The sequence below is a fragment of the Erinaceus europaeus genome, chromosome 2 (assembly GCF_950295315.1).
Source record: "Erinaceus europaeus chromosome 2, mEriEur2.1, whole genome shotgun sequence".
Lineage (NCBI taxonomy): Eukaryota > Metazoa > Chordata > Mammalia > Eulipotyphla > Erinaceidae > Erinaceus > Erinaceus europaeus.
Window position 1 is genome coordinate 86,679,553 of NC_080163.1, and position 22,512 is coordinate 86,702,064.

A 22,512-nucleotide genomic window follows, 5' to 3' on the forward strand; every position below is an offset into this window, starting at 1 on the left:
GCTTTCCTATTCTTTATCCCTCTGGGAGCATGGACCCAGGATCATTATGGGGTTCAGAAGGTGGAAGGTCTGGTTTCTGTAATTGCTTCTCTACATGGGCATTAGCAGGTCGATCCATACTCCCAGTCTGTCTCTTTCCCTAGTGGGGCAGGAATATGGGGAGGTGGGGTTCTGGGACACATTGGTGGGGTCCTCTGCCCAGGGAAGTCAGGTTGGCATCATATAGCATCTGAAACTTGGTGACTGAAAAGCATTAAGATATGAATTAGAACCAATAGTTGATTTTGATGTGGTCAAGACTAGATTTACTACTAGTCTTCCTTCTCAGATTGTATGGGTTCTGTCTCTTCGCTATGGTCTGTTTTTTCTAGACTTCAGGTGGAAAGCTAAATGCAATACTTTCTCTCTTTACAAATCTAACAGGAAGTCAGAGTGTGTGTTTTGTAAGTGAGCAGGCACAAGGTACACACACATGCACACAACCTTTTCTTACCTGTTTAATGTGTATGTGAAATTAAGAATAGTATTTGAGCATTAGATCCGAAACCTGTGACCACAGTCCTTGAAATCTTCTCTCCTTATTTGGTTATTCTTATTATTCTCTGAGGGGAACTCTTATTTCATGGTTGAAAATTATATGTAGCATCTCATCATAGTAATGACCCTGCATCTCTCCCTCTCCCCAGCTATATAGTACACAGGTTGTAGAGTTTGTAATGACAGTTCTGATATGATGACTGTGTAGCCTGGTGAGGAATAGTTGGAGTTCTGAAATCGGACAGTCTGCTTCAGATACCAGTTCTACCACTGAGCTATTGACAATAGTCTTAACTGTTCTGAAACTCAGAGGATACTTACTATAACTTTTTGTTTTCTTTCTCTTTTTTATAGTTAATTTTATTATTTATATGCTACCAAAGTAGAAAACAGGAAAACATGTTCTTCCAAGTTTCTGTTTCCTCATTTGCAAAGCTAGAATAATATAAAAAGCATAGTTTCTGTGTTTCTTAAATGTTTTAATACATATAAAGCAACCAGTGAAATCTTTAACAGGGTAAATACTTATATTACTAAATAATTGAAATACAGTCAGTAGAAGTCACGTGTTGGTTAGAAATTACTTAGTATGCCTTTTCTCTGGTAGTTGAAAATTCACTTTATAGTTGTCTTTGTACTAGTAAATAAATTTGCGGGGGGGCACATTGTGGCACAACTTGGTTAAACACACACATTACAGTGCACAAGGACCTGGGTTTAAGCTCCTGGTACCCACCTGTAAGAGGGAGGCTTCATAAATGGTAAAGCAGGGCTGTAGATGTCTCTCTCTCTCTCTTTCCCTCTCCATCTCTCCCTCTCCTGTCAATTTCTCTTTCTAACCAATAATAAATAAAGATTAAAAAATAAATTTACTGGTATCTTTATAAAGATGTGATAAACAACATCAGAACATAGATAATTTAACAATCATTATGGTTCATGATTCATGCTTCATGAACATCTCAGTATCTCACACACTTAATGTTTTAATCACTAATACAGATCTACATTTCTTTCTTTTTTTAGCATCTTTTTAAAATTTTGTTTATTGCGGAATTAATATTTTACATTTGACAGTAAATATAATAGCTTGTACATACATAACATTTCTCAGGTTTTCATATAGAAATACAACCCCACTAGATCCTCTGTCATCCTTCTTGGACCTCCCAGATTACTCTGCCCATTCTTTTTTGTTTGTTTGCTTATTTTTGCTTTACAGTTCACAGTACATATAATAGTTTGTATATGCATAACATTTCTCAGTTTTCCACATAACAATATAACCCCCACTAAGTCCTCTGTCATCCTTTTCCAGGACCTGTATTCCCCCACCCCCGCCCCCACCCACTCCAAGTCTTTTACTTTGGTGTACCAACTCCAGTTCAGGTCTTCTTCTGATTTCTCTTCTGATCTTGTTTTTCAACTTCTGCCTGAGAGTGAGATCATCCCATATTCATCCTTCTGTTTCTGACTTATTTCACTTAGCATGAATTTTTCAAGGTCCATCCAAGATCGGCTGAAAAAGGTGAAGTCACCATTTTTTATAGCTGAGTAGTATTCCATTGTTTATATATACCACAACTTGCTCAGCCACTCATCTGTTGTCGGACACCTGGGTTGCTTCCAGGTTTTGGCTATTACAAATTGTGCTGCTAAGAACATATGTGTACACAGACCTTTTTGGATGGGTGTGTTGGGTTCCTTAGGATATATCCCCAGGAGAGGAATTGCAGGATCATAGGGTAGGTCCATTTCTAGCCTTCTGAGAGTTCTCCAGACTGTTCTCCACAGAGGTTGGACCAATTTACATTCCCACCAGCAGTGCATGAGGGTTCCTTTGACCCCACAACCTCTCCAGCATTTGCTTTTCTGATGTATGACATTCTCACAGGAGTAAAGTGGTATCTCATTGTTGTTTTTATTTGCTTTTCTCTGACAATCAAAGACTTGAAGCATTTTTTTCATGTGTTTCTCGGCCTTTTGGATCTCTTCTGTGGTAAATATTCTGTCCATCTCCCCCCCCCCCCCCCATTTTTGGATGGGGTTATTTTCTTTGCTGAGTTTGGCAAGCTCTTTATATATATTCTGGTTATTAGCCTCTTGTTTGATGTATGGCATGTAAAGATCTTCTTCAATTCTGTGAGGAGTCCCTTGGTTTGGGTAGTGGTTTCTTTTGCTGTGCAGAAGCTTTTTAATTTGATGTAGTCCCATAGGTTTATGCTTGCCTTAGTCTTCTTTATAATTGGATTTGTTTCATTGAAGATGTCTTTAAAATTTATGGGGAAAAGAGTTTTGCCAATATATTTTTTTAAGCATTTGATAGTTTGTGGTCTAACATCCAAGTCCTTGATCCACTTGGAATTTACTTTTGTATTTGGTGAAATATAGTGATTCAGTTTCATTCTTCTGCATGTTTCAACCCACTTTTTCCAACACCACTTGTTGAAAAGACTCTGCTTTCCCCATTGAATAGTCTGGGCACTTTTGTCAAAGATTAAATGTCCATAGGTCTGGGGTCTTACTTCCGGGCTCTCAATTCTATTACACTGGTCAGTGTGTCTATTCATGTTCCAGTACCAAGCAGTTTTGATGACAACAGCCCTATAATAAAATTTGAGATCTGGGAGTGTGATGCCTCCAGTTTTGTTCCTTCTTAAGATTGTTTTGGCAATTCTAGGTCTTTTCTGGTTCCAGATAAACATTTGTAGCATTTGTTCTATTCTCCTAAAAAAAGTGCTTGGGATCTTGATGGGGGATAGCATTAAATTTGTAGATGGCTCTGAGGAGTATATTCATTTTGACGATGTTAATTCTTCCAATCCATGAACATGGGATATCTTTCCACTTCTTTGTGTCTTTTTCAGTTTCCTTGAGTAGTGACCCATAATTTTCAGTATACAAGTCTTTCACTTCTTTGGTTAGGTTTATTCGAGATATTTTACTGTTTTTGTTTCTATAGTAAAAGGAATTGATTTCTGGATTTCAACTTCTTCTAACTTAGAGTTTGCATAGAGGAATGCCACTGACTTTTATATGTTAACTTTGTAGCTTGACACCTTACTGTGTTGTCTGATGATTTCCAAAAGCTTCTTGATGGATTCCTTAGGTTTTTCTATGTATACTATCATGTCATCTGCAAATAGGAAGAGTTTGACTTCTTCTCTTCCAATCTATATGCCTTTAATTCCTTGCTCCTGCCTGATTGCTATGGCAAGAACTTCCAACACTATGTTGAATAGTAATGGTCATAGTGGGCATCTCTGTTTAGTACCTCATCTGAGGGGAAATGCTTCCAGTTTTTCACCATTAAGTATGATGTTGGCTGTAGGTTTGCTATATATAGACTCCATTATCTTGAGGAATTTTCCATCTATTCCTATTTTTTGTAGTGTTTTGATCATAAAGGGATGTTGTATTTTGTCAAAGTTCTCTCTGCATCTATTGATATGACCAAGCGGTTTTTGGTTTTGCTTTTTGTTGATGTGGTGGATCACGTTGATTGATTTACATTTGTTAAACCAACCTTGCATGCCTGGGATAAACCTCACTTGGTCATGATGAACAATCTTTATACTGCTGTATCCCGCTGGCTAGAATTTTGTTCAATATTTTAGCATCTATGTTCATCAGAAATATTGATATGTAGTTTTTTTTTTTTTTTTTTTTTTTTGGTTGTGTCCCTGTCTGCTTTTGGTATCAAAGTGGTGCTGGCTTCATAGAAGCTGGCAGGGAGTATTCCAGTGTCTTCAATCTTCTGGAAGACCTTTAATAGTAACGGTATAAGTTCTTTGAAGGTTTTGTAGAATTCATTTCTAAGGCTATGAACTTTCCTTTCAGTACTGCCTTAGCTGTGTCACAAATTTGTCCTGTGTCTTCATTTTCATTGAACTTTCAAAACATTTTGATTTCTTCCTTTATTTCCTCTTGGACCCAGTAGTTGTTAAATAGTGTACTGTCGAACTTCCAAATTTTGGGACTCTTACTAATCTTTTGTTGATTGTTAAGTGTTAGTTTAATTCCACTGTGGTCTGAGAAGATGCTTGGGATGATTTCAATGCTCTTCAATTTGCTGATGCTGACTCTGTGGTCTAACATATGGTTTATCCTTGAGAATGACCCATGTGGATTTGAGTATTCCAGTTTCTTGGAATGAATGACTCTGAAAATATTAATAGTTCTAGTAAATCTATCTCATTTAGCTCCCTCATGTCTTTATTGATTTTCTGCCTGGATGATCTGTCAAGTTGAGAGAGTGGGGTGTTGAAGTCCCCTACTATGACTGTTTTGCTGTTAATATATTGCTGTAGCTCTTTCAGTAGATGTTTGATGTACTTAGATGGCTTCCAGTAGGCTATTGGAGCCTGAGGACTTTTAAACTATAAGTAAGCTTCTTAGCTTAGTCACACTGACTGAGGACCATGAGGTAAAGCAGGGTGGGGCAGAGATAATCCAGTAGTTATGCAAAGAGACTCACAGCCCCATTACTAGGCCCCCAAGGTATATATCTTCTCCTGAGTTTCCTGGTTAGGTCTCTGTCCCTAGGTGTCAGCACAGGGCCTCCCTGCTGTTGCTCTAGCTTCTGAGGGCAGTAGCAGTGGAGACTCACAGATATATTTGGTGAGTCTTAGGGGAGTTCTCTCCTCCCTTCAGTCGTCTTTTTGTAGGTGAAACAGACTGGAGGTGGTGCCTCAACTGGTAAACTGCTGGACTGTTACCAGCCAGTTAATCTCTCCCTAGGCTCTTCTCTGTCCATGAGCCACATGTATTCGCACTCACCAGTGATTTGATGGGCTCCTGAAGTCGTTCTAGTCCTGTCTTGTTGCGGTCCCAGGTGGTCTCCTTTGGTATTCCTAGTAGTTGACCCAGGAGAGGTGAGGAGAGAAACACCCAGATCTACATTTCTTACAATTTGGGTAGAACCACTAGACAATTTCACTTATATTCTTTGTAACGTCTGAATATTACTTGGAATTTGGAATCTAAGAAAGAGGTTGTGTTGCCAGGTGACTGGAAGAAAGAGGCCATTTAGGGAGTTGTGAGGTGGCACAAAGCACAAGGACCAGCTTAAGGATCCCATTCAAGCCCTGGGCTCCTCACCTGCAGGGGAGTTGCTTCACAGGCGGTGAAGCAGGTCTGCAGGCGTCTTTCTCTCCGCCTTTGTCTTCCCCTCCTCTCTCCATTTCTCTCTGTCCTATCCAACAACAAAGACATCAATAACAACAACAATAATAACTACAACAATAAAAGACAAAGGCAACAAAAAGGGAAAATTAATAAATAAATAGTAAAAAAATAAATATTAAAAAAATAATTAAAAAAATAATTCCTGGCAGAAGGCATCCCATAATTCTACATTTAAGTTTGGACATTTACAGACAAGACTAAAAGTAGAACTTGCTGGAAAATAAATTAGTTGTTTTGTTTTTGTCTGTACTTTAAACTTTATAATATATTTGCATATTTTCCCTTTTCCCCTGTGACTAAAGAAAGCTATTTATGTGAATGATCTTTTAATATACTCCTGAATACTGTCAAGTAAAAACTAAAGTGGGAGAAATGTGAGGCTTGCTTTCTCTCTTTCGGGTTTCATATAAAATTGTGTTTATTCTGTAATTGTCATACTAACTGCAGAAATGATCCCCCCCCCCCCCTTTGGCACCAAAGCCAGCGATTCATGATATCTGCATCCCTTAAACTTATTTGGACTCTAGCTCTGCCTTTTGCAATAACCCGGGGGAGAGTTCTTAGTGTCACTTAACCTAAGGTTTTCACTTAGGATAGGAGATACTAACACCACAAAGATAAGCAGGATAGTTATAGAGATTAAATAAGATAAGGCAATGAGTACCTGGCAAATAGTAAACACTGAGCAAATCTGTTCTATAATTGTTATTAAATGCCTAAGAATCACATTTAGAGGGGCACAATAAAAATGTAGACAGCAAAGTGAGGATTAGAACTGGAAAGAGGTGAATACAAGCACCACGTACCTGTCATCTTGAAATTTTCTAATAATACCTCACCTATCAAGTCAATTATGTTACATTTTAATGAAATGGCAGAACAGAAGAGAAGCATATGTACATTCATTTTTAAATATGTAATCTTAGTAGATAGAGAACACTTATTGTTACTCCCTAACAACCTTTGTGTTAGCTGATAGAAATGATGAGAAAGATAGATGTGAAAAGATTGTTTTTTCTTTAGTTACTAAGGGCACTCCTCCTTCAGGCTAAAAGCAGATGGAAATCTATTTCGGGAAGTTAGTGAATGGATTGAGTATGAAGAGACTGTTTGGACCCGAGACAAAGGAAAACCCGTTTGAGTTTATTTGACAGTTGTCTTTTCTGAATAGGGAGACCAGTTAGCTCCTTTTTATTTAAAAGTTCTCGCGTTTTGTGCCATATTTATAAGAGCATGTTAGAACCGTATTGAAGGTTTGCTAAGCATAAATGACACAGTAGTCAATAATACCTTTTTAAAACACTATTTTCCTTTTTGTTACCCTTGTTTTTATCATTGTTGTTATTATTATTGTTGTTGTCATTGCTGTCGCTATTGTTGGATAGGACAGAGAGAAATGGATAGAGGAGGAGAAGACAGGGGGAGAGAAAGAAAGACACCTGTAGACCTGCTTCACCGCTTGTGAAGCGACTCCCTTGCAGGCGGGGAGCTGGGATCTCAAACCAGGATCCTTACGCCAGTCCTTGTGCTTTGCACCACCTGTGCTTAACCCGCTGCACTACCACCCAACTCCCAGGTATCTAACATTTAAAATAAATTATTTCATCTGATACTAATATAAAATAAGCCAACATTTAAATTTACAAGAAATATATTTAGGATCAGTACAGTTTTATTCTGGGCATATATTAAATTGATAAAATGATACATTTTTTTTCATAGTGTTCTTCGTTAAGTAGGAAACTTAAGCCCAACCTTGACCAAAATGTTAAGCCTTAAAAGTGGCATTTGGGGAGTTGGGCTGTAGCACAGCGGGTTAAGCGCAGGTGGCGCAAAACACAAGGACCGGCATAAGGATCCCGGTTCGAACCCCGGCTCCCCACCTGCAGGGGAGTCGCTTCACAGGTGGTGAAGCAGGTCTGCAGGTGTCTATCTTTCTCTCCTCCTCTCTGTCTTCCCCTCCTCTCTCCATTTCTCTCTGTCCTATCCAACAATGACAACAACAATAATAACTACAACAATAAAACAACAAGGGCAACAAAAGGGAATAAATAAAATAAATATAAAAATGAATAAAATATTTTTTAAAAGTGGCATGTGCACTCAACCAGGTGTGCCACCACCCACCACCCAACCCCAGCCTTGAAAGTAACATTAGTTCAGAATGAATAATCCACGAGGGGAAAAATGTAATGGTTTATTTTTGAGAATGCCAAAAGACTGGATTATACCACTTAATAGAAAGAAGAGATTTGCCAATGAGAAATGAATATTTCCACTGCTAATCCTGAGAGATTTAATCCTGGGATTAAGTAAAGTTTTTTAACTGGTTTCGATTACTGGGCCAAAACATAAAAAGTACTTCTTCTTCTTTGTAATTATGTAATTTCATCTTTTACTAGTTGCCTTAATAAAAATAATGTGCCCTGTTTGGGTCTCAGTTGAGGACTTTCCTGCACCAGATGCAAATAAATTTTTTGTGTGTCTTTGTTCACCCATTTCATATAATGTTGATGGGCTTTGGGTAAGGTGCTGAGTATTCTAGTTTTGAAGGAGGGTGGTGGCCTCTGCCTTTTTAGAGTTTAGTATATAGTTGTATAATTTTTTTTATCCCCTTTTGTTTCCCTTGTTGTTTTATTGTTGTAGTTATTGTTGTTACTGTTCTTGTCATTGTTGGATAGGACTGAGAGAAATGGAGAGTGGAGAGGAAGATAGAGGGGGGAAGAGAAAGATAGTTTCACCGCTTGTGAAGCGACTCCCCTGCAGGTGGGGAGCCAGGGGCTCAAACCAGGATCCTTACACAGGTCCTTGTGCTTCACACCACCTGCACTTAACCTGCTGCACTATTGCCTGATTCCCTGTAGTTGGATAATTTATAAATTTACAATACCAGTTGTCTTGTCCTTTTGCTTAAGGTGATTAAAAGAAATTGAAGGATTCAGTGCACAACGGACCTGAGCAATAAAACAGTCTGGGCTTTGGAAATTTATACTCTGTGTTTTTTGTGGTCACTGTAAAAACTCATTATGTATACCAAACCACAGTAAGTTGTCTGTGTTACTCTTGCTCCTAGGGGTGAAATGAATGTAGTGTGAGACTAGGGGTTCTAGACTCCCTTGAGTCTGCAGCTCTGGTTTTGCCAACAAACTTCATGAGTTTTTTCTTTGGACCAATCAGTGATCTCTCAGTGTTCTCCTGTTTTTTGTTTGTTTTTGTTTTGAGCCCTAAATAAACTAAAACATAGTGTTCAACATCTGATTCTAATATAGGTAAGTATTTAATAAGTAGGTATTTATTTAATTAACCTCAAAGGAACATGCTACACATTTTATAGGAAAGAAAGGAGACACAGAAATGTGGTCATTTGCTTAAGACCAATGAGCTGTGACACAACCCCTTTGTAACTCCTCAGAATTGTGAGATTTAGGTTGCAGCTTTCTCAAAGTCACAGTTGTACTTGTTGACATCCTGCTTCATGGTACTTTTCTTCTTTCTCTCTAGGTGTCATTGAGACTTCAGATCGACTGGACCGTGAATCAACCTCCCGTTACTGGCTAACAGTCTATGCAACTGATCAGGCTGTTGTTCCTCTTTCCTCATTTATCGAAGTCTACATAGAGATCGAAGATGTCAATGACAATGCACCACAGACTTCAGAGCCTGTTTACTATCCAGAAATTATAGAAAATTCTCCCAAGGATGTATCTGTGGTTCAAATAGAAGCATTTGATCCAGACTCTAGTTCTAACGACAAGTTAACATACAAAATTACAAGTGGAAATCCACAAGGGTTCTTCACTGTGCACCCCAAAACAGGTATGTGTCAGTGATGGTAATGGAATGTTCTTTCTTTTTTTTAATATTAATTTATTTTTCCCTTTTGTTGTGCTCGTTTTTTATTGTTGTTGTCATTGTTGGATAGGACAGAGAGAAATGGAGAGAGATAGGGAAGACAGAAGGAGGGAGAGAAAGATAGACACCTTCAGACCTGCTTCACCGCATGTACAGTGACTCCCCTGCAGGTAGGGAGGCGGGAGCTCAAACCAGGATCCTTAAGCCGGTCCTTGTGCTTTGCGACTCCCAGGAATGTTCTTTCTTATACTCTCCTAATCCAGGAAATTGTAAGAATCAGTTTTTTTTCCTTTTTTTTTTAAGTTTTTATTTTAGTGGGGGAATTAAGGGTTTACTCTAATTGATGGCACCTGGCTACAATTCTCAACTGCCCAAGATAGATATTTGCAAAATATTCTCACCTTTAACTTAGGTCCTTTTCCACTGTCATGGGTCAGGGCTGCAAAGCCTTCCCCCAGCCCATCCCTTCCCTCCTTTCCCCAGAGTCCTTTGCTTTGTTGTAGCACACCAAATCCTGCCCAGCTTTTACTTTGTGTCTTTCTTTTCTGTCCTTGTTTCTTAAGTTCTTTGTATGATGAGATTATCGAGTAAGATTTTTATAAAGACTATAGTGAAAGAGTTTACTTGGCAGTTCATAGTATCTTTTTTTTCAAATAGTGTTTTAGAATTTTTCCTTAGAGAGTATTAAGTTGTAAGGGATCCGGATTAAATATGGATAGTTATCAAACTGAGGGACAGTTACTTTGCCATCTCTGTGTCTGATCTCAGTTCTAAGCAGCTAACTCTTTGACTCTGACTCCAAATTCTTTTCCAGAATTCATATAGAAGTCTGATTTTTACTCTTTTATATTTGATAACTAATCTACTTTTTTCTTTCTTACTTGTTCTTTTAATGTTGTTTCACCAAAAAGAAGTTCAAAGAAGCTATCATTTTATATTGTATAAAGTTAGCTATTATTTATACAATGAAAACTTACTATGGGGTGTTCTCATAATAGAAAAACCTTTGTGGAACTGTAAGGAAAGCAATTCTTTTTCCCTTTTTCTCCCTCCCTCCCTTCCTTCCCTCTTTTACTCCCTCCCTCCCTCCCTTCCATTGCCACCAGGGTTGTCAGCACTACAAATCTACTGCTACCAGCTGCCAATTCAGTAGCCCCCCATTCTGTTTTTTTTCCTATTTTATTTGACAGGACAGGAAAATTGAGAGGGGAGGGGGAAAGAGAAAGATAGACACCTGCAGATCTGCTTCATTGCTGGTAATACAGGAAAGCAATTCTTATGTGGAATGATATTTGAGTTTAGCATATGTCAAAATAACTAGATACTTTTTTTTTAAATAATTTATTTCTTCATTGGGGAATTAATGCTTTACATTCAACAGTAAATACAGTAGTTTGTACATGCATAACATTCCCCAGATTCCCATTTAACAATACAACCCCCACTATGTCATTCATCATCTTTCATGCACCTGTATTCTCCCCACCCACCCACCCCAGAGTCTTTTACTTTGGTGTAATACTCCAATTCCATTTCAGGTTCGACTTGTGTTTTCTTTTCTAATCTTGTTTTTCAACTTCGGCCTGAGAGTGAGATCATTCCATATTCATCCTTCTGTTTCTGACTTATTTCACTCAACATCATTTTTTCAAGGTCCATCCAAGATCGACTGAAAATGGTGAAGTCACCATTTTTTACAGCTGAGTAGTATTCCATTGTGTATATATACCACAACTTGCTCAGCCACTCATCTGTTGTTGGACACCTGGGTAGATACTTTATAGTGATCATGTTTAACATTTAGTTTCTTTAAAATGTATGCTAACATGCTAGTATCTAAACCTCTTTTTTTTTTTTTAACCCATTATATAGGTTATCACTTTCTTCTTGTTCATTTTATTTTATTGTGGTGCCAGGACCCCACATATTTGATTTCACCTGAGATACTATTTCATTCAAATAGAGTGGTAGAAATGGAGACACCATAGCACAGTAACTCCTCATGTGGTGCTAGACCTTGAACTGGTGTGTGTGTGTGTGTGTGTGTGTGTGTGTCTATTTTCATTCGTTCAGATACACACCCTTTCTCATCAGCTATACATCCCCAAACTCTCTTGATTTTTAACATAGACTTAAGATTGATCTTAAATTTATTGTAGTTACCTGCTCTTTGAGGTAATTATGCTGTATAACTCTTTGGCCAAATTCTGATATGTTCTTCTGATGGTGAATAGCAGTGGAGTTTGGATAGGAAGTGATTATTAAAAAGACTGGATGTGGGCAGGGGTAGATAGCGTAATGGTTATGCAAACACACTTTCATGCCCGAGACTCTGAAGTCCCAGGTTCAAGCCTCTGCACCACCATAAACACCATAAACCAGAGCTGAGCAGTGCTCTGGTTAAAAAAAAAAAAAAAAAAAGTCCAAAAAGACTGGATGTTTTTGGGGAATTTAATTATCTACGAAAAAAATGAGATTCAAGGTGTTTTTTTTTTTTTCCCCCATTTTCTTTTGGAGGCATTAGGGCTAAGGTACAGGACAATTAACTCAAGAAAAGGGATTCAAGTTAAGAGATGATACAAGAGTAAAAACAGGAATCTATATTTGACTCAAAGGACTGTTAAGAATTTGGTTTTATGTTATTTTTTCCTTTACAAGTGATTACTAAGTTTAGCCTTCCTGAAATAAAATAAATTATAACTTAAAGCTAAAAATCAGAATATACTGTCAAATATGCAAGAAGATTAGAAATTTACAAAAATTACAAAAGAGAATTTTGGAGTCAGATAGCTACTGGGGAGCACAAGAGTGACAGACCTTGAGAGTTATAGACCTTGAAACAGAAATCTAGAATTAAAACCTTGAGATGATAATTTGGGAACACTGTACACCCTTGTTTTGAAATAGCTCAGTGAGTGGACTTTAAAATATTTTCATTTTTCTTAAGTCTTCTATCTTGGTTAGATTAGACTAAGTTTCCTATGAGGAGCAAGCAAGCAAATATTCTTTTGAATATTTAAATAAAAATATAGATTGAGGCCTAGTGCATATTTGAAAAGAAGTAGGATGAGGAAGTCATATAGGTTTGGGCTGTTGTGGGGACCCCTGATCCTTGGTTATCCTTGGTGCCTCAAGTGATTGCACTACTGTGTTGTTATGTCTTGCAGAATGTGATTTGTATCACATTGTCATGGCTTTTTACATCTTATTCTGACAGCTACTAGGAAGGAATGATTGTAGTAACTCTGCCTTATCTTCAGGGAGAATAAATCCCCTTTGGGAGTACAGAACTAGCTCCCAAAATGGGAGTAAGAAGCATAGGGACCTATAAATTCATATGGATTACAGATAGTTTTTTTTTTTTTTTTTTAATGATCCAAATCTAAAAGCAAATAACAGTGGAGAATAACTATCTTTATACATTGAAATGTATATTATAAACAGGATATGCTTTTTGGCTGTTAAAAAAAGATGTGATTATTCTGTAAATTACTTGAAATTTTCTAAAGATAAAGAAATATCCTATCATGGAGTATTATTAAGGAATATATCAATAATAAATATAGTTTCACTAGGTCTATCTCTGTATGATTCTATTCCCACATTCAGAAAATGTGAGCATAATCTTTAGTGTCCATAATCTTTTTTAAAACTGTAAAGGCAGATTTACTTTTAATAGGTAGCTTAGTACTACTAGAGGGCCAGATTGTAAAAACTGATGAAAGACAGTTTGGTAGAAGAAGTTCCCATGATTTACTGAGGCATAACACCACCTGGAGACCCTAAATCATGTTACCTAATAATTAATGGCTGAGTGAGAAAATTCATTGAGTTGGAAATGAAGAGATCTGGGTAGTAATAAGGCTTCACTTCACCTCTGGGATCTTGAGGAAGACAGATTTCCAGGTTCTTATATTCTGTGATTAGTAGTGAGCATTGTTAACTGCTTGTGAAGACACATAAATCCTTATTACAGAGCGCTAGGAAGCATTCAAAAAAAGATGCCACCAATCCTCCCCACTAACATATGTTAAACTGGACAATCACATAACAAAGATGTTAGTAGATTGATACTTTTCACATTTCCTGTAGTAGTTATAAACACATTCGATGAAGTAAAAATTATTTACTTGCCCTTCAGTGGTAAAGATAAAATGAGGGTCATGTGTTGATTTTGAAAATGTCTAAGTCTGAATTTATTGCCATGCAAATCTTTTTTTCTTCTTTTGCTCTGTATACAAGAAATGCTTATGGAAGTTTGTGAATACTTAGGTGAAATAACAGAGAAACAGGTGGTGCATGAGCTTATGTGTCACGGGCAATAGTAACACCTGGAAGCAGTGGGTAACAGAATGTGGTGTGTGTAATTAGTAGGATGAGTCCCCTTAGAAAAATTAGTGACTGATTTTGAAGGTTGTAAAAGTGTCTGAATGAAGAAGAGGTGAAGTAGGGGATGTTTGAAAGTGAGCTGTTAGCAGCTAAGAGGTGAAGCTAGAAGTATATATAGAATGGCTACACCAATGGGAAACTTTAAATAACAGAATAAAGATTAAAGGGTTCAAATAAAAATCATGTTTCTGAGAGTGGAGTCCCCCTGGCGAATTTTGTATACCCTTAAACCAGATGACCCCTTTAATTGTAGAGAAGAGAAAAGCATATCCACAGTTTGTCTCCTTTTGTTACTAGAAAGACACACAAAAATGTATATTGTAAAGATTTATTTTAAGAGAGATGGAAGTAAGCAAAGGGAGAGTGGTGGAGAAAGTGAGCTATCAGTGCACAGCTCTAGGATTATGCCAGGGATCTAACCACATTGCATATAAGTCCTTTCTTTACCTGCTGAACCACCTCCCTACTCCACAAGAATTATTATTATTATTAATTATTAACAAACAGAAATTTTAGGGTTAGATTTGATTATCTGAGTTTGGGGTTCTCAACAATTTTGAGTGATGATTTCTGAATGTCTTTTCATCTTCCAGTTATAGTTCTTTGACTTGATTATGCCAGAAAATGTCTTTCTGCATCCTAGAGGGTTGGTTCTTAATATTTATCTTGTTTGCAAGTAAGATGGTATCATGTTTCCTTTTTCAGAATGTGCATGCGAAAGAAACTTTATCCATTTTCCTGTTCTGATACACACATTTTTGTTGGAGTTCTAAATTTTATCAGGTTGGTTTTTTTTGTTTTTGTTTTGTTTTGTTTTGTTTTTTTTTTACTGTGTCCAGTATCAGTTTAAAGTATATTTGCTTCTTTTAAAGTCAGCTGTGCATTTGCTCAAGGTGGAAGGAAAGACAAGAACATAATGATATTAGATTGTTTGAGCCTGGAGGGCCCCAGCTCCTCTAAACAAAAGCATCACAATTTTGTTCCTGGTATGTCAAGGACAGAGAGTAAGGGATTTCCGGAACAATAGAGGCCAGTGTGAGCTTCACAGGTTTGTTTATCCACAAGTAACCTCAGGAAACTGAAACCTCCCTTGTCAAGTGTCTTTTGTAGTAGTTGTTATCAATTTGAACTTCTGAGAAGTGATATGTAGTTCATAATTGTCATATTGTTTGAGCTATTAACTTTTAAGCATGCAAAAGCCTTAGAAGAGACCAGAGTTTTATTCTCTGACCTATATGTTTGACAATATCCAAGTTTTGAACATGAAGTATTGCTGTTTTTGTAAAGCTTTATCAAAGTATACTGACGTTGTGAATATGTTTAGAGTCAGCAATTTGATAAGTTTTGATATAGCTAAACATTATGAGACTATCACCAGAATCAAGCAGCACATATCCGTCTCTCAAAAGTTCCCCTCTTTGAATTCCCTTCCTCCCATTCTCTTGCCCTCTAAGCCCAAGTCTCACCTACTTATATGCTTTCTACATTAGTTTGCATTTTCAAGAATTTTGTCAATGACTCTTACCTTAAATGCTCTGATCCCTTAAGTAGGAATGGAAGTTCAGCTACTCCTATTTTTAAGAAAGCTTAATTTTAGTAGTACTGTAACTGTATGTATATGAACGCCACATTTTGTAAATATCATGAATCTTCTTAACCAAGGTGGTGTTTTTTTTTCCTTCTTCTTGCCTTTTAAGGAGTATTAAAAAAAAGAATTTATAATTTAAATATAAAAATAGCAATATTTTCTGTGTCTTCTAGAGTTTGTAGAAATACAGATCACTGCATACTTTCATCTACAAAATTTTATCACTGTATTGTGATGCCTAGAATGGTAATCTTCAAAATTTTGCTTCGTTTTCTTTACCATTCATTATGAAGAGTGCAAGGTAAATGTGTGTGTGTGTGTGTGTGTGTGTGTAACATACTTCTTGTTACAAATACTTGGTAAAAAATGAGTAATATTTTTACAAAGTGCAGAATTGTGAAAGTCTAGAAAGATAGTTAATGAAGTTTTTGTGTAAGGTACATTTGTTAGTCTTTGTCTTTGTCTCTATCTGAATGAAAATAAAAGTGACCTGGGTAGGTGAGATCATTTGTGATTGAGACCCTTGCTTTCAACCAAAGGAAAACAAATATAAAGAAACTTTGGTTTTCTCCAATTCCTTGGACCACTCAGTTTACTTAATGTATTATATATATTTTTTTATTTCTGGGCTTTTGGTGTTTTGGTGTCTATGTCCTCTCTGGGCAAAGCCTTACCTCAAAAGACAAATCAGTTCTTAAACATAACACATGAACTTTCATATTCACGCTAATTAATCTATAACCTTCCCCCCACCATACTTGGAATTGCCTCTTGTCTCTTCCCCATGTCATCCCAGAGTGTTAGGTTCTATACAACTTGGACAGACCCTGTGTTCCAGAGTCCACTTAAATAATTCAAACAGGCCAGTCTTAAACCTGCATAAGCTAAAGTTTTGCTTTGCATTTTCCACAGAAACCAGAGTGAAAATTGTTGTATGCTTTCTCTTTGCTCCCCTTTCCTCCCAAGTAGATCCTATTTGACATGGTATATAATACTTCTCCTATTGGGGGGAAAAATCACACTTAGCTGTCTTTTTATTGGCAACCAGCTGATTTGTTGGCCATATCCTATCTGCATAAGAAAACCTACATTAAGAAATATTGTGAAGCAAGATCTTGACAGTTTCTTCTACTCTCATACAAGCAAGCAAGATTATGTGGTACTTTTTTACCCCACCTCTTTACACACATGTTAGCATACTGTACACAATACCTTGGACTTCCCCATTAAGTGTGTTAGGTGTCATGCTTTAGAAAAATATTATTTAGTTATTGGTAGAGTTACCAAATTACTATATATATTCATAGATGCATTTGCAAATGTGAGTCTATGTACTTTTCAATGCTTATTTTTTTGACTCACCAGTTTTGCAATAATAAGTGTGTTAATGCTATTTCCTTTACTTCATTAATGTACTTATTAAGTAAGAATGTTAATTTTTCATTAAAAATGGATTCATCAGAATCTATATTATTTAAAGGGGAAGTGTTTTGAAAGTTTATGTGTGTATGGTTTCTGTATGTCTGTATATGCGTCTTAGATTCTGACTTGGGCATTTTCATTAATTGTACTTCAAACCACTTGAAATTTCAAAGAATTTAATACAATTTTGAGGCTTTTGCAGCTTATTCTCCCCCCCCCCCCATCAATTCTGTAAAGTTAATCTTTCATTTACTTTGGATAGTAGCCATCCTAATGAAATCTTTTCATTATTAGATCTGGAACACATTGCACTGTTCAAATCTTAAATCCTGCTCATTCTTTTTTTTTTTTTTTTCCCCCTCTTGGTGCTGATATCAGACTGATCAGACTGTCCCATGCCTTTTAACCTTTGAGCGTTGAACTCGAGATAGCCAAAGATTAACCAGCAAGCCTTGGCTTTCCTTTTGCTTCCTCATTCTCTGATCTTTCTTGTACCACTTGTTCTCTTGTTAAACTTCTCTTGGCTTTACATTTTGATTGTGCTGAAGCAAAAATCTCATGAGTAATCTTGAGGGTCTGAGGGCCAGTGGCACATATAGCCTATGATGTTCTTTGTTATTTATATGTTGTAGTCAACTTTAGGTACTTTTCCAAGAACTCTATAATATGGATAGAGGGAGACTAATAAATTCAAAGAGGTATTGTACATTCTATTTGCATTTTTCCCATTTTACAAACAATTATATGAGACTTTAAAAGTGTTTAAGGCCATTCAGGTCAGAACCAGAAAGACATGAATTTCATAACTGTTTTCTCTGTGTACACTGCCACACTGATTCACACACTGCGCTGTTGGGTTTGGGATGTAATCAGGTTTTGGAGCCAAATTTTCTGTGCATTCTCTATTGTTTGTATTAAAAAATTCATGTTTTAGATAATGTGATAATGTTCCTTTTTAGTTAGTGACATCTTCAGACTAATAAAACCTACAGTTTTTAAATAACATCTGCATGCATAAGCATAGTTTTATTAACCATGTATTACAGGGGCATTACACTTTTTCTGTAAAAGGCAAGATAGAAAGTATTTTAGGTTGTAAGCCATAAGGTCTCTGTCACAGCTCCTCAACTCTGCAGTCTAAGAAGCTATAGACAGGATGGAAATGAACCAGCATGGCTGTGTTCCAATAAAACTTTATTTTTGTACTTTGAAATTTGAATTTCATGAACTCTTCATATGTTAAAATTTTTTTCTTTTGACTTTTCTCCAAACTTTTAATAAAGTAAAATCCATTCTTATCTTATAAGCCATATAAAAACCAGTAGGCTTTAAGTTTCCTAACACCTGACATACTGATTTGTCTGCTCATTGTGCTAGTGAAGATGTTGGTTTACTTCTGAGGGGCATAGCTTAATGTCTCTGAAGTTGAAACTGAAAAAGTTTTCTCTTTGTTTAAGCAGTGACTACTTTAAAAAAAGATCTGTGTTGTGCTTTTCCTATTCTTTAGAGAACAGTAGCTAAATAGGTTAAAATTACAGATAAGGTTAATTATTATAGTTGATGACAGATCATTTTTATGGGGGGTGATTAATGGTTTACAGTAAATATAGTTGTTGGTATATGTGTGCAGCTTCTTAGTTTTCTACAAAACACTCTCACCCCTAGCCTTTTGGGCTTCTTCCACTGTCACTATCATGCACCAGGACTTGAAAGGCACCCCCACCTCCAAGAGTCCTTTACTTTGGTGCAATACACCAAACCCAGTCCAAGTTCTACTCTGTGTTTCTCCTTTCTGCTCTTGTTTCAGAAGAGTAAATATATTCAAGTTTTGAGTGTTTCACTTCTTTTGGCTGGTATATCCTACTAAAAGTATTTTTAAATTCCAACTCACACTATACTTATAAAATCTTTATCATTTGCTTTTTATTTCTTTGTTCTAGGTTGAGTTATTCTTGCACATAGAATGAAATTATAGTTTCATATGTTTTATAGAAAGAACTTCATACAGTAACATATTTTTTTGTTTGATATTACATGCAGGATAACTTGAGACAAGAAATATTGCTTGATTGCATTTAGGTTTGGTAGGATTGATGTTTGCATATCATATAAATACATACATGTGTTTACATCACACATAGTTTATAAGTAGTAATCTTTAGAGCATGGGGAAGTCATAAGACTCTGTAATAATAGGTGTACTGGATGCTTGTTCTAGTCAAGGATATCGTATTACAGGGACTTTCTTTTTTTTAGTTAAACTTTTTTTATTGTGGCTGGAACAGTGACTGAACAAAGTGCAATAGGAAGTAACTTTAGCTGCCAACAGCTTCCAAACGTTTCCGGTAACATTTGATAACCATAAAGGAAGGAAGTGGAGGGCTAGTCCCTTTTCAATGACAGGAATTCATTAAGGAAGAGAAAAAACAACAACAACAAATTACATTATTTATAGTATTTATTTTTTTTACCAAGATATGTGGACTACTTGTAAGGAGGAATGTAGATTTTTCTTAACTTATTCCTCATGTTTACTTTTTATTTTGGTGACTTAGCTAAGATGTCTTATCCTTAGATCTGAAATGAACACAATTTTATTCAGTCCCACATTTGCACACATTGAAATGATAATCTAGTTCCCCTCGTAACATCGTGAAGTTCACTTAAAATTTTTTAAAAATCTTTATTTATTTATGTGATAGAGACAGCCAGAAATCGAGAGGGAAGGTGGTGGTAGAGATGGAGAGAGACTGAGACACCAGCAACACAACTTTCACCACTCACAAAAGCCTTCCCACTGCAGGTTTTTGTGCATTGTAACATGTGCGCTCAGTCTGGTGAGCCACCACATGGCCCCTTGAACTTCACTCTTTAACCTTGAATCCTTGGCATAAGTTCTGTTAAGTGGTGTGGTATGTTTTTATGTTTTGTTGAATGCCTTTTCTCAAAATATATTTCTGATTCTATATTTAAGTGCCTAGGTGAGATTAGTTTTTTTTTATGTCAACATAGCATTAAGCTTTTTAAATGGGTTGGGTTTCTTCCCTGTACCTGACATTTATAGGCAAGCCAAAGTCTATTCCCAGACATTTTAATTTTGATCTTATTTTATTTTATGTTATGTTCTAATACTATGAATTTGTAGCAAGAAACAGGTGGTAAAATAGAGTTAAAATCTGCAGATTTTAAGAGTGTGAATTCCTGCTCAGTTATAACTTGTGTGACTTTAGACTGGTCATTTGATTTGTTTTATTATGGTTTTCTGTGGGATTCAGAAAGTTGAAAATGAGTAGTTCTTAGCTCTTTTCCAGCCTTGACACTCTATGAATAGAATTCCATTTTTGGCTCTACGCCTAATCCTGCAGGCACCAGGACTGCGGTGACAAACAATAGCTGCTCAGATGGCCACAGCTGCCAAAAGAACTCTAGACAGACTGTAGTTAAATGCAGCCTTAGCACACCACCTAAATAAAGCCAGAGCAATTCTGCAGAGTGTCTCTGAGCTCATAGTCTAAAGCTCCAAGGGGATGCATGTTGAGTGATAACTCAAGGAAAAATTGAACATTCGCCCTTGGCCTATAAGGCAATCTATATTTTTAGAATGGGGTCCAAGGATAGCAGTGCCCATCCTCCCTGCCTATCTTTATTAGTCAACTTCGCCTTTTCAGTGTGCATACTCTTAACCTGTGTTTGGTGAGGACCAATGCTGCTTCAGTCTTTGAGGACCAGGGTCCTCCTGTCACCTTTTATTGTATCTGTCATAGAACAAAGCATGATATTGAGGAAGTGTTTCTTGCCTGGTGTTATTTTCCAGTTGACTGACAGCAAGTGACATTTATATTTCCATTTTACCTTTTAGAAGAGGGCTATGAAAAGTTTGAACAGAAAAATGCTGTTCTTGGTCAGGTCACTGTTCTTTACATATGGTCCTCAAGTTGTGTTAATCGAAGTTACTGACTTTTTCATTTTACTAAAATTGCTTGGGTCCATATTTAGCATAGACTGTCCCATGGAAAAGTATATTCAGAAGAGCAGTCATGTGCTTCATGGATGGAACAGCAGTTTTGTCTCTGCTTCCCCTGTCTCACCTTGCTTTTGCTTATTGTAGTAATTTTATTTTAATATTAGAAGAATCACCATTTATAATGCTGCCTTTATTTTCTGCATGTTTGAATAAACCTTGTAGTTCTTTGGTAAATTAAAGAAACTCAAAGCAGATATATTTCATTAGGATACCATGGGGATTTTTTAGAAAACTTAGTCAGGTTTGAAATACATAGCTATAAAGTTCTAAAATACTTACTTAACTTCTGGCTACACACACACAGATATTTAATTTATGTTAATTTCACTGTACTTTTCTCTGCCTCTACGTAAGCAAAAAGCTATTGTGAAAATAGAGTGATTTTGGAAATGCAGGGCAAACAGTCAAGTGTTTCTAACTAGAGAGTAGTTTATTTGGTAGAATTTGCTTGAAAACATTTATTAAAAATATTTATTTAATGACAAAGATAGAACAGATCACCACTCATTCTGCCATGTGCAATGCCGAGTTTGAACCCAGATACATCACTTATGCAAGTTCTCCCGCTCTGCCCATTCAGCACTTCATCTGATGCTGAGAAGAAATTTATGATTAAATTTCATTGTACCTTGAGGCCCATGTCAGTTTCTAAAGAAACTTTTTTCTTTTTGCCTCCAGGGTTATTGCTGGGGCTCAGTGCCTGCACCATGAATCCACTGCTCCTGAAGGCTATTTTCCCCCTTTGTTGCCCTGGTTTGTTTATCGTTGTTGTTGTTATTGTTATTGTTGTTATTGCTGTTATTGTTAGATAGGATAGAGAGAAATCGAGAGGAGTGGAACACAGAGAGGTGGAGAGAAAGATAGACACCTGCAGACTTACTTCAACCGCCTGTGAAGTGACCCCCCTCCAGGTGGGGGAATCCAGGGCTCGAACCGGTTCTTGTGCTTTGCGCCATGTGCGCTTAGCCCACGGTGCTACCGCCCTGCCCCCAAGAAACTCTTTAAGAAAGAGAAAGGAGTTGGTTAGGTTTTGTTTTCTGTAGTAAAAGGGGCTCCTCTCTTGGGCCTTATTTGGAAAAAAAAAAAAAGAAAAAAAACTTTGTAATTTAGAACTCATGGATAATGAATGAGGAGTGATTGCATCTTGATATGTTTGTATCTTAAGTGATATTTTCCCCCTAAATATGTCACCAGCCACAGGATTTAAGTTCTCCCTCCTCCTCCTTCTCTTCCCTCCTTCTTCACCTTCATCTTCTCCTTCTCCTCCCCCTCCTCTTCCTTCTCCTTTTTCCTCCTCCTCCTTCTTCTAGAGAAAGATACAGACATTGAGACCAGAGCACTGCTCATCTCAGGTTTATGGTGGTGCTGGAATTTGAGGACCATTGAGCCTCAGGGAAGAAAGTTATTTGCATAACCATTGTGTTGACTCTCTAGCCCTTAACTTATCTTTTGGGGAGTGGGAGGTGACCTTATTCTACAAAAGATTTCCAAGAATAAAATGCTGTAAAAAGAA

The 22,512-nt window shown here is 36.8% G+C and overlaps 1 protein-coding gene across 6 annotated transcripts in view; it reads left to right on the forward strand.

The window, feature by feature from the left end:
* FAT1 (FAT atypical cadherin 1) overlaps positions 1-22,512 on the forward strand; it is a 135,654-nt gene that overhangs the window by 50,587 nt on the left and 62,555 nt on the right. For all 6 annotated transcript variants that reach the window (XR_009547664.1, XR_009547665.1, XM_060183644.1 and 3 more), the window contains exon 3: positions 9,226-9,540. Coding sequence is in view for 4 of the 6 variants with exons in the window: in XM_060183644.1 (XP_060039627.1) it covers positions 9,226-9,540 (315 nt within the window). In the remaining 2 variants the exon portion in view is untranslated. The remainder of the gene's footprint in view (positions 1-9,225; positions 9,541-22,512) is intronic.